This window comes from Maylandia zebra, linkage group LG19, assembly GCF_041146795.1.
Source record: "Maylandia zebra isolate NMK-2024a linkage group LG19, Mzebra_GT3a, whole genome shotgun sequence".
Classification (NCBI taxonomy): domain Eukaryota; kingdom Metazoa; phylum Chordata; class Actinopteri; order Cichliformes; family Cichlidae; genus Maylandia; species Maylandia zebra.
Genome location: NC_135185.1, coordinates 4,508,228 through 4,525,854, shown reverse-complemented (window position 1 = coordinate 4,525,854; position 17,627 = coordinate 4,508,228). Strand labels below are relative to the sequence as shown.

Genomic DNA, 17,627 nt, shown 5'->3' with positions numbered 1-17,627 from the left:
GCCACTCACTTCAAACTATGTAGTAAGTCTTAAAAAACATAGTGTCTAACCAAATGCTTACTTTGGATAGAAATACCTTGGCCTCCAGTAACACTGTGAGAAATCTTGAAATCTTTTTGTCCAGGAAATGCCCTGCACTGAGCATATTCAACAAATATGTAGGACTGCTTTCCTGCATTTATGCAATATCTCTAAAATTAGAAACATCCTCTCTCAGAGTGATGCTAAAGAAGTAGTTCATGCATTTATGAACTGATTGTACGTTTGTTATTATTATCAAGTTAATAATAATGAACAATGAAAAGCCTTCAGTTCATCCAAAATGCTGCCGCGAGAGTACTGACAGGGACCTTACAGTCAGCATCAGTATATATAACCAATACTCCATGCACTCTAGTGGTGACAGCAATAATGACAAAACGATGGCGGAAGTTAGGTGACTTACTTATAGAGCCACAAAGTGAGCATATGGTTGGACTTGGTTGATAGGTAAACAAAACATTTCAAGTTCTTATAGATGTAAAAGAGATAAAGTACTATTCATAGTTGGGAGTGCAATAATGTGATTGCTGGGCATAGAGCTCTGCCCTCAACCCCATCCAACACATTTGGGAATAACCACAACAAAAATTGTGATCCAGACCTCATCACCCTGAATGGGAGCAAATTCCCACAGCCAGGTTTAACATCTGCTGGAAAAGACAGACGATTGGAGGCATGGATTCAAAACCGTGTGTCAAAGTATCACACTAGTCAATAGGTATAATGTTCAGTCCTCAATACTTTAGCTCTGCCTCTTTAATCAGCCTTGTTATTACTTTTTAATTTTCACTTTTGCTTTTTCTGTGTGTTGTCAATATGTTTGTCTTTTATCCACGTTTGATTGTCTTTTTTCTCTCTGTCTTTAATCACCTGCCCTCCATTTTCCTCTTTCTCTTTGTTTCTTGATTTCTTTATTTGCCATTCCTATACATCACCCTTTCCCTCCATTTCTCTGTCTTATCCTACAATTTATTCGCCCTCCTTCTCTCTCTCACACACACACACACACACACACACACACACACACACACACACACACACACACACACACACACAGTCTTTCCATTTGTCATTAAGAGGCAGAGAGCTAGACAGTAACATTTAAACCGCTGTTCTGAATGGTTAAAAGATGGCCTCATCTGTTGTGTGGTGCACGCGTGTGTGTGAAGGCGATCGATGCAGTAATCTGCAGGAGGTGGAAAGCAGAGGGAGCGAGCCATTCAGCAGTGCTCACTAATCAATTGCAATTCTTTCTTTTACTGTCTGAACACCCAGATTAGGACATTTGTGGGTGTGGGTGTTTGTGCGTGTGTCTGTGTGTGTGTTTGTGCATCAAGTGGTATTCTTTTTTTAACATCTGTGGCCTAACATTTGGGTGTTTCTATCTGCAGTTCTATCAATTTCTGTACACGTGTCTTCAAGCATTTGACTTAGGTTTGCAGGAAGGTGATTAGACGATGTAAATCAGCCCAAATTCACCATTTGGGTAGCAGGAAATGTTAGTACAAACTATCAGACTTGGTCATAAGAGAATCATGGTGCAATTTGTGGACAGTGTTTCCAAATAGTGATGACATGAGATCATGCACATCCAGTAATGAATGATATGGAGCTTCTGGTGGACCGAAAAGGCCCGCAGCAAAATTCAGACTGTCAGAAATTTAAGGACAGACTCACACTGTGTGACAGCTGCTATGATGCAAATCTATGAACCAACCAATCAGCATACACTGAGTGACATTACATCTGAAGTTTGGGAGGGGAAACGCACATAAAATGAAATGATGGAACCTTGTGAATCCTCATTTTGAATACAAAAGAACAGCACAGATGGCTGATATAAGCGGATAATGTTCATCTGTTGTTATACACTGTTGTGTTCACGGCACAGTCTGACACCTTCAAATTGATACTGTATAGTCTGTCACAGTGTGAGACTGATTTTATTAGACCCACCTTACATAGCAAGACATGGATGGGGCACCTTGAAGGTGCATTAAACTGTTGAACAAACAAGTTGGCATTATCTTCAGTCTTTGCTCTTAGAATCACAATCTGGACGTCCAACTTCCTTCTTTATTATTATGTACTTAATATGGCATTTACTTTAAAATGAGAATATTTTGTGCTTGCATTTCGTACTTTAGACAAACAAAGCTGTTTCATTATGCTACTGTGATTTTTTTTTAAATGTTACATACACAGATCAAGGATAACATTTTGACCACATGTCTAATATTGTGTTGGTCTCCCTTCTGCTGCCAAAACAGCCCTGACCTTTCAAGGCATGGATTCCACTAGACCCCTGAAGGTGCGCTGTTTTATCTGGCACCAAGATGTTGGCAACAGATACTTTAAGTCCTGTACATTGCGAGGTGAGGCCTTCATGGATTGGACCAGGATGTCCCACAGTTGCCCTATTGAATTGAAATCTGGGAATTTGGACACCAAGTCAACACCTCAAACTTATTGTTGTGCTCCTCAAACCATTTCATTTCACTTTATGGCCTGATTAGTAGATAAGTATGAAATCACAGCCATCAGGGAATACTGCTTCCATGAAAGAAGGGACATGGTCTGCAAAGATCCTTAGATAAGTGGTACATGTCAAAGTAAGATCCACATGGATGGCAGGACCCAAGGTTTCCCTGCAGAACATTGCCCAAACCATCAAGCTGACCCTCCAGCTTGCCTTCTTCCTATAGTGCATCCTAGTGCCAGGTATTTGCCAAGTAGGTGATGAATATGCACCTGGCTATCAAAACGATTTAAAAGAAAATATGATTCATCAGACCAGGCCACCTTCTTCCATTGCTCTGTGGTCCGGTTCTGCCCATTGTTGGGCACGGGATAATAATGGTCTGCGGTTATGCAGCCCCATACGCAACAAACTGTGATGCTCTGTGTATTCTCACACCTTTCTATCAGAATCAGCATGAACATTCCGTGCCTATGTCTGTTTTTATTGGACCACATGGGCCAGCCTTTGTACCCCACGTGCAGTTTTGAAGATGCTCTGACCCAGTCGCCATGATGAAGAGACAATCAATGTTATTCACTTCACCTGTCAGTGATCGCAATGTTATTATCCATGTTATCATTGGTGTATATAGGTTTTGCAATCTGGACGACTATAGTCACATGCTTACTTCCATCTTCATGCTACACAGAACAGCAGCAGAATAATCCTGCAGAGAACAGAGCCAACATCGGAACACAGCAGATATGACACCTGATAAGTTAGAACTTGCATCAAAGTAGGCATATGGGTGGGTCGCATTGGATCTTGCAGTGGTTCAGTGATGTTGGGAGGCTTTTTTAGGATTTTGCACTAGATACATCTTGATAAATCTTTAAATCGCAAGTATTTAATTTAAACTCCTTCAGCTGCATATTAAAATGAGCACTTCTTATGATCGTTTTGTTCAGGAGCTTTAGTTTCACTTCAGAGCAGTCTGTGATTCTCAGACAGTTATATTCTGGTTAATAGAACAAAGCATTTCATTATGACTGAGAGACAGGAAGTGCACACACACACACACAGCATCAATACAATCCATCCACACACGGAGCAAAATAAATAAATATACAATCAAAATTGCAATTACCTGCAGAATTTGTGAAGGGTAAACAAATCTGTGAACACCTCACCCCCCTACTCACTTGCTCCGTTGCTCTCTTGCTGCGCACACACACAGACTCAGAGAGCAGAGTTAGTGTTCTAGTTAGCATGCTGAAATGAATACAGTTAGATCCAAAGCAATTTCCTTTTATTTATCTTAGCAGCCCTGCATAAATAAAGGCAAGGGCATCCAGGCAATTAGCATAATTACTATGAGGCGGTCAGACCCTCTGTGATTTCATAAAGAGACACACACACGGACTGCTGCCACAGGGCGTTTGTTTGTATATGTGTGCATGTGTGTGTGAGGGAGAGAGAGGAGAAGAGATAGAGACAATGACTCTGTGTATGTGTGCCTTAGTGCGTGACTTCTGCCGTAATGTCCATTTAGTTCCACCTTGTGTGTTCGTACTTGTGTTTTCTACATGTTTGGATGTGTTGTTACTTTATTTTGTGCAGAGGTGCGCGTGTGTGTGTGTGTGTGTGTGTGTGCTTAAGACTCATCCTTGGTCTTTCTGCACTGCGCATGCATGTAAATATAAAGTCCTGGATGCATATCCACACACACACACAGACACACACACACAACTATGAAAAATAAAATATTAACAAGCTAGAGCCCAAACATACCCATATGCACAGTCATATAGACCAACCAGACAGTGCACACACGGTCTACGGTCCCACTGTGTCTGCATGTGTTATTAATATGCAAATACAAGTGGAAAACAGCAAAGGCCAGGAAAAACAATATCGCTGCAAACAGGCTGAGGTCAGCTGATACTGCATCTAATGGCTGCGTCGCTCATCCTGGTTACACTGTTGTTTCATTGTCTTTGTCTGGTTCAGTGTCTTTGGATTAGTCTTGTTTGTAGAGCTCAAATCTGTCTGATGAAGCCTGAATTTGGCTTAGAGTGTGGGTGTGGATCTCATCAAGTTTTGGATAGGACATCCTGGCAGTGTAGTGGTTCGCACTGTTGTCTTTTTGCAAGATCATTTTGGGTTTGGTTTCACGGGCTGGCTGCACCCTCCTCATGCAGACATTACACGTTCTGTGTGGACTTGCTCCACAGTCTGAATGCAGTTGTGTTAGGTTAACTGCTGTGATTGTGAGTGTGAATGGTTGTCATGCCCTACAGGCTCCAGTCCAGTCTTATTGCTGCTTAAGCTACAGATGAGGTTTAGGGTTAAATGTGAGATTGTTATTATGTTCTTACAGGCTTATTTATATTCTTTTTCATTTTGATATCCATTTAGGTTTGTAGTCCAATCACACTCTGCCATGAAAAAATAACACCTCCCTGCATGTTACAGCTGCTTCCCTCTGTTCACAATAAATAAAAGAGTAGTTATAGTTAACAGCAGTGTGCAACTATGGCATCTATTCATGCTGAAAATGTCAGTTAGTGAGGCTTGAAAACACTTGCTTTCTGAGTCTTACACTGACCTTTGTGCATCTTACAACTTTTCACCGACCTTTCAAGACCCTGTCGACCTTGTAAATAATTTCTGGTGTAAACCAAAGGAAGCTGAGGGAAAAACCACGAGCTCACAGCAGAAAAATAAAATTTGGTTTGTGCTCTGGTTGGATTCAGAGCTCTAATAATCAGAGGCCTGCTTAACCTCTGGGAGGCAACCGGGGACTTAACAAAGCAGTCAGCAAGGTTATGTTTGTTTACAGCACATCTATATCTGTCTGTGTGAGTGTTTACATCAGTTCATATCAGCATAATTTACACACACACACACACACACACGTGCCTCCACCTTTCAACTCGCTTTTCCAATTCTAATTAATCCGTTTTAATCCCTCTGAAATGGGCAGATTTGCGTTCCTTCACCTGGAGCTGCTTGTTGCTAAACCTGGACCTCAATCAGACAAGATGATAAAACTGTAAAAAGAAAAACACAGGTTGTGATTATCTCCACATCTCAGCCTTTTCCCCCTGTTGGCTTGTGTTTGTATAAAGGGGCAAAAAGACAGAGGCGTACCAGCTGTGTCACAATTTTCCAAGAAACCTCAGCAGCTTTCGCTGAAGAAAATGGGGACTAACTATCAACCGATTATGGCTTTACTTAGGTTTATTAGACCCCTTTAGCTTTTCAGGAACTATTTAAGCATTTATATTATAATATAGTAACTATTCAGTGGCTCTCAACAAGACTTCTGTTAACAAAATTGAGCAAAGTAGATGTATCATAGGTTCTAATAGTTACTTCTCACACATATTGTGCATTATGGTTCATCTAAGGCTGTGAATTTAATGGTTGTTACATAGTTTTGAACATTACAAAGAAAGTTTTTCTAGAGCAAGGGTGTCAGACACTAGGCCTGAGGGTCAGAATCCGCTTGGCAAAGACTTCGATGGCTGTGGAATATACGAAGGAGAGAAAAAATGGGAACTTTTAACATAATTTGCAAGTTTAATAGTGCTTCCTGCTGATAAAGATCTGCCCCATGGGCATTTATACCACACCACAGTAATTGAGTAATTGATAAACAATCAAATGACAGGAAAGTTTGTGTTTTCACACTATTGATTATAGAAATTTTAAGGTTTTTTGTTTTGTTTTTCTTATTTTTTTTGCAATAGGTCCACAGTAAAAATTAAATGAAAGAAAGAAATTGTCACAATCTGAAAGCAGGGACTCAAGCGCAGAACAGGTTGACGTCTCAGAGCACCGTTTATTTACACACTAGTGCGATAATATATACAGTGACGGAGAAAAATCCAGGGTTCCAAGGGATTAGGAGAAGGCTCTCTCTCTCACGCTCGCTCACGTCCTCACATCCAACTCACACACATTCGTACAGCTGGAAGGTCACAGGTCCGGGAAGGTAAACTGGAACAAGAAAGGGAAAAATCACTCACAAGTCATGAAGGTAGGGCGTAAAGGTACAAGACCACGGGAGCTGGGAAGAGAGACTAACGTTAGTAGCACAATCATCCAGCGATGACAAGATCTGTGGCCCAGCCTCAAATAGTAGTCGGGAAATCAGCTGATCGCCAACAGGTGTGTGAGCCAAGGGCGGGAGCCAGCAGTGAGCTCCGCCCAGGCAGAGAGGTAGGGGAGAGAGAGAGAGAGAAAGCAAAAACACAAGTGTAGCCTTGTGAGGGCAGGCACGGGGACCATGACCATTTATTCATTCTTGCCGGTATATGTGTTTGTCCAAGAAACTGTTACATAATGGTAACAAGGCCAAACCCTTAGCCATGTGAATGGAAAGAGCTTTATTCCAATAACGGCCTGATTATTAAAACTTCATGTATAGAATTATCAGTAAAATCTGATTATGCAAATCTCCAGCTTCTTAAACCTATTCTTGGACTGTTCTCTGATGTCTGCCATCGCACATTTGAAACTATTGAAAAGCTCAACTATGAGCTTATATCGTTCCAGTCACCGGACTGGCTCGGATATAATGTCGAGGGGCTTTTAGGGAAAGAAGGAACGACCAACATCTGTGGCATTACAGTGTTGGAGATTGTCTGAGTTCCATTTCTTTGTAGTAGTGTCTCTGCAAAACGAAGTCTCAGTCATCTTTGTTCTAGTGCACATTTATCAAAGGCATGTCTTCTGTAAATTGTTTCCACTTTTTATCCCATCAAATGAGGAAGAACAAAATCAGCATATGCAAAGCTCACAGGCTCTCATAACCCCAGCTGGTTTGATTTAAACAAAGTGACTAATGCTGTTTTCACACTAGCTATGCAGAGGCAACTGACTACTACACAGCAAAATCGCCAGTGTTAAATTGACACTGTGAGTGTTAAATTTAACACTAGAAAAGTGTCTATATGTGTCCACTCTTTTGAGTGTTAAATTAACACTTTTCAAAGTGTTATATTTTTAACAACGAGCTAGTGTTATTTTAACACTGCACAGAGTTAAAAATTAACACTGAGTAACACTGACCAGTGTCAAAAATATTCTACACTGGTGTTAAGTGTTAAAAATTAACACCGAATAGTGTTGGTGGTACTTTACACTAGCCCTGGTGTTAAAAAATTCAACTCTGAATAGTGTTAATTTTCTAACACTAACACTAGTGTCAGTCAAATCATTAATACCACCAGATTACAATAAACTCCCATTAATCTCTGATATCTCTACTGCTACAATTAACCCCCAACATCCACCCATTACAAAGAAATACAAGACATTAACGTTCCAAAATACTTTGTATTCAGATACACCACAAGTAAACAAGTCATACAAAATTACAGTATGGGACAATGTACATCAGTGCCATTTGAAAATTGCCTATCATAAGGTCTATAGTACACCAGATCATCTACAGAGATCAGTGCAAAGACATCTAATCCATCCTCAATAACAAATGCATTTAAGTGATCATTGAAATATACTGTTGAGACCTTACAAGTTAGAAGATAAGTATTGAAATCGCTAACAATTATACTGACAATCTTACTGAACAAAGGCATCTCATTTTCAACACCAGAACAAACATACATCCCAACTTGATATTCTGTACCATAACTTTTGACCCAGGAAGTTGTAGAAACAATAGAAGAAACATCAAACATTTTATTCAGTGCTTCACTGCCTTTTAAGCTGCTGGCCAAGACTTCATTAATGGGGCCGAACTGTAATCTTTTAAAATAAAAATTTTCAAAATGAAAGGCTAATTGATTCTGATGTTTTTTTACTAGTGTTTTTGTGATATTTTTAAAGTTCTTTACAGATCTTTTGAAGAACTTGTGCTTTGCTTCAAATCTCATGCACCACATATGTATGAGTGGCCCAATTTTTCTAATGCAGCGTGGGTAATGGATCATTAGGTGGTGCTTTGGAATCAAATTCCGTTCTGGAAAGAGAGATTTGAAAGCCTTGTGATGATCGGCAATCAGATGTTTCAAATAGCAAGTCATGCCATGAGTTATAATGGGTGAAAAAACAATGTTCACAATTTGAACTAACAAAAGTAGCAAGTTCCAATGTCCATCATTTCTGCAAACGATATCTCCAAAAATCAATGGGCTATTCCGCAAAAGACACCATGACTGCACAGCATTAAGCCCAAGATCTTTGCTGTTGTCATCCAGTTTTAGCCCACCTGGCCTGTTCCTTCTCTGTGCATATCCGTAGTTAAAGCTTATAATTCTCTGTGACAATGAATTCAAGGATATCAAAGAGGTCTTAATCAAGTACTGAAACACAAGCTTTAACTCATACTGCACCACTCCCTCTAGTAGATCATGCATTATGTCTACAGCATAGTTGTCTGAAATATGGAACAGCCGAAGTGAATTGAGTAAACAATTTCTTTTTACACCAAATGTTGAGGCCAAAGCAGGATTTTGTTGAATGGCACCACAGTGTTTGTAATGAAGTTCTTTGGAACGCAGTGTTAAGCCTACATGATCTTCACTAAAAACTGACTGCAACTCTGTCTTATCAGTTAAACAAAATCTACAACAATAGTTTGCACTAAATGATTCAACAAAACCAAAAATGCTATGTAAAGCCAAGTTGTCACCTGTAATCTGAAAAAGCGAACCTCTCACAGGTGTGGCTGAAAAGGGCACTTGCATTCCTTCAGTTTCTAAAATCTTTAGATCATCAACAAGTGGCTTTAGGATAGGATCAAACCCATATTTTTTTAAGTCTTCTGAATGAAAAAGGGCTACAAGATGAATGTTCATCAACACAGAATTTAACTCTGGTGGCAAATTTCTCAAAACAAAATAAATACAACCAAGTTTGTGCACCCCCTTTTTTGAGCCTAAAGGATTAGCAGTTTCAAAATCGTCATAGTAGAGCTGGATCTGGAGAGCATGTTCTTGTTGTGAGAATAAACTGTGATTTTTGAAGTAGGAGCCGTCATTTAAATCTCTGTACAATCCCTCCATGTTTAGTTTTTTTTTCTGGAAACTGCTACAAAGTTCACTGTTTCGAAACATAGATGAAAGGGATCCCATGATAGGAACGTACATGAATTTATCATTGACAGGAACTTGCCTGTATGTCCCTGTTGTTCTATCTTTGCGTACATCAAAATGCACACCAAGAACATGCTCTATGGGTTCAACTATTTTCCATTTTTGCTCAAAATATCTTATCCTTTTAGATTCTGTGTTAAGACATGAAAATGGATTTTCAAGCTGATCAAAGCAATCCTCAACTTTTTCTAAGGTTTCTCTTGATGTATCAGTTGACAAACAGTCGACAACAGATTGTTTTGCATGTGCATGGATGTCATTAACCAGTTCCTCCAATGAACCAACTAAACACTGTACAGTACTTTCAGGAACTCCTGATGATTGTACTTGAGCAATAACAGAGCTGCACATGTTCAGTATTTGCCTTTTTTCAACTGGAACCGGTGTAGTTATTGTCATGGGATGAGCCACATTTACAGGCTGTGAAACAGAGGTTCCATCGTTAGGTACAGGCTCAAAATTGTTGATGACCTCAGAGTGAACGCAGTCTCCATGTGCTCGGAATAAGTGCCGCTTGTAACCAGAGTACGTGTGAAAGATAAATGAACATCCAGGCTCTCCACAGGTCAAACGTAAAAACTTTCCTGGGTACGAACCATGCTGGAACTTCAAATGTCTAAATAACACTGAGCAACTTGTGTGGTGTATCTTGCAAATGTAACAGATGAACATTTCCAGTCAAAGTGCTGAATAGTGGATATCTTTAAACCGTACAGTGAAGACTTCCTCTTGTTTCATTGACCCGAGGACTGTCCTTCACGCTGCCAACATCAATGCCATACACTTGATGGTCTGGATGAATGTGTAGAAGTTGTCCAATGCCTTATCAAAGGACACGGCAAATTAAAAAATGTGCCTTGAAAAGTTTTGCCTTGTCAAAACCTGCATCTCCCATCTGTGTCACACAGGGAATGACCTTTTGATCTAGGACAATGTAGAAACTTTGGGTAGAAACTTTGGATGATGTTCTTTCTTTCTCCAACCCACAGGACGAATGGCTGAGTGGGGCCAGCCTTAAGAAAAGCCTCTGTGCTACCTCCCACCTGAGGGAGAGAAAGAAACCAAGTGATTCACATTAAACAAAATTGATAATCTGATGTTGAGGCATTGCTGTTTGAAATTATGACAATATTAAAATGTTTCACTCCGCGCGCACAATTATTTTTGTTTCAATGTGTACATTTAGTTTTAATAGAAACAATGACATGTCAGTCCTGCAACACCAAGCTTGTCTGGGATAGATACATCTGCTGCAGGTTGGATCACCTTGCCATCTTAAAATATCAGCCGTTGATAATTTGCATCTGTTCTCATCAAAAGAGAAATATACAATTCTAAAAAGCATACCTTGATGAATTTCATTAGGTGGTGAGCAGCATCTGATGTGCTAATCTTTGAAGACGTCCTTCCCTTAGATGTTGGAGTGAAGTGAAGCAGCAAAAGATGGCAGCCGCCTCGCAGTCCCAAACTACAGAATAGAAATTAAGATCATCACAATTACTGTCATTTAAAGGACCACAGCAGTCATTTTTCCACGTTATGTAATACCATGATGACATTTTAGACACCTGATAATTTTTCTAATAAGGCAGTTTTCCAGCGCCTTGGTATAAAAATTCATTTCTAGAGACTTAAAATCTTCTGGCCACCAAGTGAAGTAGATATCGAGTCATAACAATAGTAAGATTATGTAACTTTTTTTGTGTTCAAACTACATTAAATGTCATTTCAGGTTTAACATGTTTGTAAGCTTGTTTTCATACCATACAGAAATGAGTGATATATTGTGTTGTGGGAATTAAGCAAATGCTGTAAAGGCATGCAAAATCTACCATTTCCAACTTACACTTACCAGCCTCGTTAGAGTAACGCTGTGCAGAAATGAGCAGCTCATCCAATTCTGTACTCTGGGACAGATTTTTGCAATCTTTGATGATCCTTGGCTTGAAGAATGTTGGCCACTTTGCAAGGAACTTACCAGACACTTCCTCCCCAAAAAACAGCATTGTGAAGTCTTGGTCAATCTTAAACACAAAGTGTAACAACAGAAACAACACATTAACAAGAAAACAAACAAAGGAACCACAAAGCAGTCATTAAATTATTTTATGCCTTACCAAGCCAGGTGTATCCAGAAATCTTGGGAAAAGGTCCAGGACAGTAGAAGCTATGGCAGGTTCTTGAACCACTTTTTGCCTATGTTGAAATGTCACCTTCATGTTGTCTTTGACATGTTTCATGTCAGTTGAGTGCCTCTTCCTTGCATTTATCACCTGACAACGGCCTCACATTTGAACACAAGTTGCAAAGAGTCTTGGGGCTGTCTTGAAAAGCTGACTTTGATTAGTTCATCTCTTCTCGGGAACCAGCATATCACCACCTGCCAAGAGTAAAATAAGGTCCAGCATATAACACCATTTCTTTGCAAAATATCTAGCATGTCTAGTCCCTTTAGACTGAGTTAAAATTAATTTTGTTAAGAAAAACATCCTTGATCCATTTTTTAAGTAGTACAAGCTGTGTAACATGACTGCAATACAGTATTCTCTCAACTATCACAGGGGTTAGTAGGAACCATATTTCTATTTTATTATTTTTTATATATTTTAAGCGATAAAAACCCTCCCCACAAATATTCCTGACAATGTAGCGTTTGGTTTGTTCGTTTTTAAATTTCAAATATTGTATAACAAGACAAAACCGCAAATATGAACGCATCCCCCCCTCTCCCTCTTAACTAACCGATGCCTTTAATTGAACTACCAAATTAACACAATGGTCCTCTCTTTCTGGTCAGACACTTTGCAGCACTTCTGCTGTAATTTTATTCATATTTAACAAAATAAAAATGCAGAAATAAGTGTACACATTAGTTTTTGACTCTCACTGAACTAACAAAGCCAATCCCTCCACATGTTTGTACTCTTTTGTTACCTCGGCCAGGTCCGCGGCTCTGAACCGTGGTAATGACACCTCTGGCCAATACGCTGGGTTGTCGGGCTTGTAGCTTTACTGTCAGCGAACACAGTGTACAGTCGAATCTTAACAGCTTTCTTACAACCAGGCACTCATTTTGGCGGCAGTGGTTATTATTATATTTACATGCTCTCTTCTTCCATTTCTCATCGGTAACAGCTCTTACTTTCTCCCTCTCTCGCGCTCAAACACACAACGGGAGGGGCAGTTCCACACGTTCTCCCCGCAGCACGGACTACACTACCCATGAGGGCCGGTAACACTCTGTCCTCATTGCCTTTATATTAAATCATTTTTGGCTAATGACAAAAAAAAGTCACTTTAAGGGCCAAATTGCATTATACTTCTTCACCTCACCTGACGTGGGCCGCAAGTGGCCTTTGGGCCACGAGTGGCCTCTGGGCCGCGAGTTTGAGACCACTGACCCTAAGGCTTTGGCAGTTTAATTCGAAAATAAATAAAAGGCATTTAATAAAAACTGTGAAATATATTAACATGTAATATTCATTACAGTCTGCCAATAGCCAGATTATGCTAAATGAATATTAGGAAAGAAACTGGTACTTTGCAGAGTTCTAGCTAGCAGTAGCCCAGCTTAACAAAAACAGTTAAAATTCAAATATGACACTTAAAGATGATGTATTTTGATATAAATACTATTTCTTTTACTAGTTATCATGTTACTTGTTCTAACATCAATCTAAAACTTAATATTTAACCGAATAAAACTTACCGCATCAGCAAGAAAAAATGGCGACCGAAGATTCTGGATTGCGAAGCTCCACAGGAAATGAAGGTGTGGTCTAATTTAACACCCACAGTGTTAAAATGCAGTAACGACTAAAATCTACACTTACACTTTTCAGGAATCAACTCCCGATGTGTTATTTTAACTCGATTAAGTGTTGAACTAACTCGGAACTCTGTTGAAATCTACTAACACTGAAAAATCAACACTGGCATTTTTGCTGTGTAGTAATGTCAATGGAAAATGGTGCTACAAAGCTACAAACTGATGCCTGGCACGTGCCAGTGCTTGATGGTTGTGATGTGCAATGAATCAGAGTTGTGCTTGATGTGCTGAAGCATCAGCCAGTCATATAGAGATAAACCATATCTTGGGATTTATCTGTCCATTTGAAGACAAGCCCAGAGATGATACTGGCAAGTCCAAGAGCAGCACTTCAGTGGTGACCCGATGGTCCGTTTTACAATTTAGTCACTTGTAGTGTGAATGCATTTTATATTTTTCTGTTTTCTATGCAAAGCACAAAAACAGGTTCCAGTCATATTTTCATAAACTGTGTGTTATTGGGACCAGATTAATATATCTAACCAATATTGTATTGAGCTAGCTGTTACGTTTAAATGTCTTCTAAGGATAATGAACTTATTAGAGGATAAAGACATTTAAAGTGAAAGGCATCAAAACAGAGAACAACCATCTGGATCGTAATCTGACAACACACACACACAGATAGAGAAACACAGCAAACATGTGCCCAACTGCACATATACACACAAAAGCTTGCGCACACCTACTTAGAAAGAGTCAGGATGTGTGTTAATGAGGAACCCAGCATGGATGGACATTGATGCGGCTCACTGATGATTAACATCTCATTAACATCTCATTAGCTGAGAGGGCAGACTAAACGGACACAGGCGGTGGGGGTGCAGCGACAACACATACCCATACACCTCCATGTAAGCATTAGAATAATTAGCCAGGCATAAAAGGTTAAAGGCCATCTCCAAATAGCACTTTATATCTGACAAAGAGAAAGAAGAAAATTAAATACCCAACAGTCACACCGAAGGTGCTACTTAGCTGCTACACAGATGACATTTGAACTGTCAAAATCCAGAAAGTCTCTTTTTTCTTTGTCTCACTTTTCTGATTAATGTAAAAGCCTCAAAGTATCAAAGCATCCAAAAGGGGAGTCATTCTGGTAGCTGTTTGATAGTTTAATGTATTTCTATGTTAAATCATTTTATTGGATCAATAGCTTTGATCCATGATCAATAATGTGACCAATAACGGATGAAAGAAAAAAAAAACACATTGTCTTGGACTGTACCTAATAGTTGAGTCAGTTATCTTCAATCCCTTTAAATGGTTCAGACTGCTTGCACTTCTTTCTCTCCCAAAGTAATACACACCGTGCAGTATGCACTTAGTGTCAAGATATAACACGCACACACACTAGCATGCACACATGCATGTGCACACAGGAGGAAACCGTGTATTACCAATAACAGTAGGACGCTACATGTAATTAACCTGGCTGACCTCTGGAGTATCATTGCCTTTGTGTGTGTCTGTGTGTGCTTGGATCCAGTGTATTGTGTTCAAGGAGTCGAGTGTTCTGCCATGATCTTCCCATAACAGCAGCATTGGACACACTCAGACGTGCATTTGCTTGAGTGTGTGTGTGTGCGTTTGTGTAAATGTGCATGTGTGTGTCATCTTTGCATGTGTGATTTGCTGCTGAAGTCGAGTGTGGCACCATGATCGTCACGGAAATACACCATTAGACACACTTGGATGTCTTTGTGGAGGTGTGTGTGTGTGTGTGTGTGTGTGTGTGTAGAGGGACTTACTTTTCCATGTATTTTTTAAAAAAATCCTCTTGTCAGCTAAATCTTGAGATTTGTTTTTAATGAAGGAACTGAAAGCAAATGTTTAAAACAACCTACGAATAATGAAAAGATGTCGATGTCACAGTGACATCTGGAAAATTTGTCAGATTTCTGTTTTCATTGCTGTCACATTGTCAACAGGAGGAAATATGAGTTACTTTATTTTCCATCTGCTGTGTTATGTTGGACTGTTTCCTCCTGCTCTGTGATGTCCTCATGAACACAGCCCCACCATCCATTGTTTAACAGCAGCAGAGGTTGGGAATTTGTATCTTTTTAGGCAAGAACAAAGTGACAGTGGGGGCGGGGGGTTAGTTGGTAAGAAAGTGACAGAGACAACACAAAGAAGAAGATGGACAAGAAAAAAAGAAATCACAATCAAGACTATTGTGGCTGTAGCTGCTACATTTTAATGGGCTTTTATTGACTTGTTGGGTCGGTAGCTGCTTTTGAAGCAAGGTCATTCTGCTGAACTAAAACTCAACTAAAAGCTAGTGTGGAAAAACACTGTAGCTGTTAACTAAAAACAATAGAAAAAGAGAAACTCACTAAAGTAATATCGTGAAAATGCAAAATTGGGTTAAAAAAATGTTTTATGCATATGCAGTTAATTCCTAAAGTAAGGATAGAAGGAAAGAAGTAAAGTAAATCGACATTCTTTTTACTGGTGGGGCTGCAAAACAATTTCTGACTGTGTAGAAGTCTGTGAGAGAATGACCCTCATTTCCCTTCCTCTATGAACACAGAAAACCTTTTTCTGATGAGTTTATTGTCTTAATCAGCAGTTTCAAGTTTTATGGAAATCAACACAATTTTCATCTTTTTATTTAAAAAAAACAACCAATGGATGAACTCGTATGCCATCTTTTATTTACACTCTGTACCCAAGAAAGTTTTTTTGAGAAGTCTATTTAACGTCCACCTCTCTTTTTCTCTGTTTCAGTCTCTGGATGGGTTTGTATTTGCACTAAACAAAGAGGGGCGCTTCCTCTACATCTCTGAGACGGTTTCCATCTACCTGGGATTGTCACAGGTAAGTCGCACACCTGTGTGCCTGTTTTGTCACTGCTATGTCAAGAAAAAACATTAAGCATCTCAAAGCTCAGTCCTGTTCTTTTCGATCCTTTGTCTCTCTCTCTCTGTCTCTCCATCTTTATCTCTGATTGTCTCTTGGTGTTTATTTAGTCCGTCTCTTGTTCTATCATTCTTCCTTCTCTCGTCTATCGTCACCAAAGACAATTCCCAACAAATTAAGGCTCATTTAAAATCTCATCAGCTCGTCGGACGGTTGTTGATTTGTGCAGCGAGCGACAATGCATATTTTATTGCCGTGTATGTGTGTGTATGTGTTGGGATGGGGGTGGGGGCACGTCATTGTACTTTGTCAGCTTGGTGACGAGCTCTGTGTCTCAATTGGCTCACTTTCCCCCAGTTCCTGTTAATAGAGACAGGCGTCCATCCTGAAGGTCGACACATCGACCTTGGAGGCACTAATAAGTCTGTATTGACAAGCCGTGTGTGTGTGTGTGCGTGTGTGTGTTGCTGAATTAAATAGGATTCAAACTGTCATATCAGCCTGTTTACATTGTAGCTTCTGTCAGCTTGTGTACGAAATGCCAATATTTGTTCATGAAAACAGGAAATACAGAGTAAAAAAAGGAAAAAAAGCATCATTAGACATGTTTGTCTGCTTTTGCTGACTTAATTTTAATAAGAGGAAACAAATTTGTTTCATTAACCTACAGTGTTTGCTTTGAAATGTAGCCATCAGCTGTCAAACACAACTGGTTTTGTGATCTGTATTGTCATCTTTAAGGCCAAATCATTTTTCTAAGCTTTCTCTTTACAAAAAAAAAAGATGTTATTAATGAGCTGAGTTCCACATTTGGTGATTCCCACAGTGCCTGAATGCACCACTGCACAAAGGTCTCAGCAGCGTGCCAAACGCCATCTACTGCACAACAGGTAGAAATCAGGAAAAGCACCCTTTTCAATTCACTTGCAAAGACTTGTGAAAGGGGACATAGATCAAAGAGCCAATCGTCAACAAGGAGCTACATTCGGTTGGTTTTATAGGAAGTACCTTCCAGGCCCCCATGCAAACAGAGAGGACATATTTATTGAAACCGCACTGAGGGACATGTGTGTGTGAAAACTGGCCACTAGTTAGCTGTTTGGTGTAAAAAGTCTATCACTTTGACAACAGAATCTGTGTTTCTTGTGCATGTTGTTTTTCCACCACAATCTTTTTGTGAGCTTAGCCTAATCTTTGTTACTTGGTCCCTAAACTTTGTGTTGACACAGTGACACAAATAGTATTTTCTTCCTTGGCTTGGCTTCAGAAGTACAGAGGGACACCTAAGGCACAGGCAGGAAAA

At 39.7% G+C, this 17,627-nt stretch overlaps 1 protein-coding gene and 1 long non-coding RNA gene across 4 annotated transcripts in view; one reads left to right on the top strand and one right to left on the bottom strand.

Moving 5' to 3' along the window:
• npas3 (neuronal PAS domain protein 3) overlaps nucleotides 1–17,627 on the top strand; it is a 386,014-nt gene that overhangs the window by 249,758 nt on the left and 118,629 nt on the right. For all 3 annotated transcript variants that reach the window (XM_076877408.1, XM_004554666.4, XM_004554665.4), the window contains one exon: nucleotides 16,193–16,282. In XM_076877408.1, the coding sequence (XP_076733523.1) occupies nucleotides 16,193–16,282 (90 nt within the window). The remainder of the gene's footprint in view (nucleotides 1–16,192; nucleotides 16,283–17,627) is intronic.
• Nucleotides 10,232–11,926, bottom strand: LOC143414054 (uncharacterized). The gene is made up of 4 exons (XR_013094619.1): nucleotides 11,748–11,926; nucleotides 11,483–11,654; nucleotides 10,978–11,098; nucleotides 10,232–10,673 (listed from the first exon to the last, which is right to left on the bottom strand). It is a non-coding gene; the product is annotated as an uncharacterized LOC143414054 (long non-coding RNA).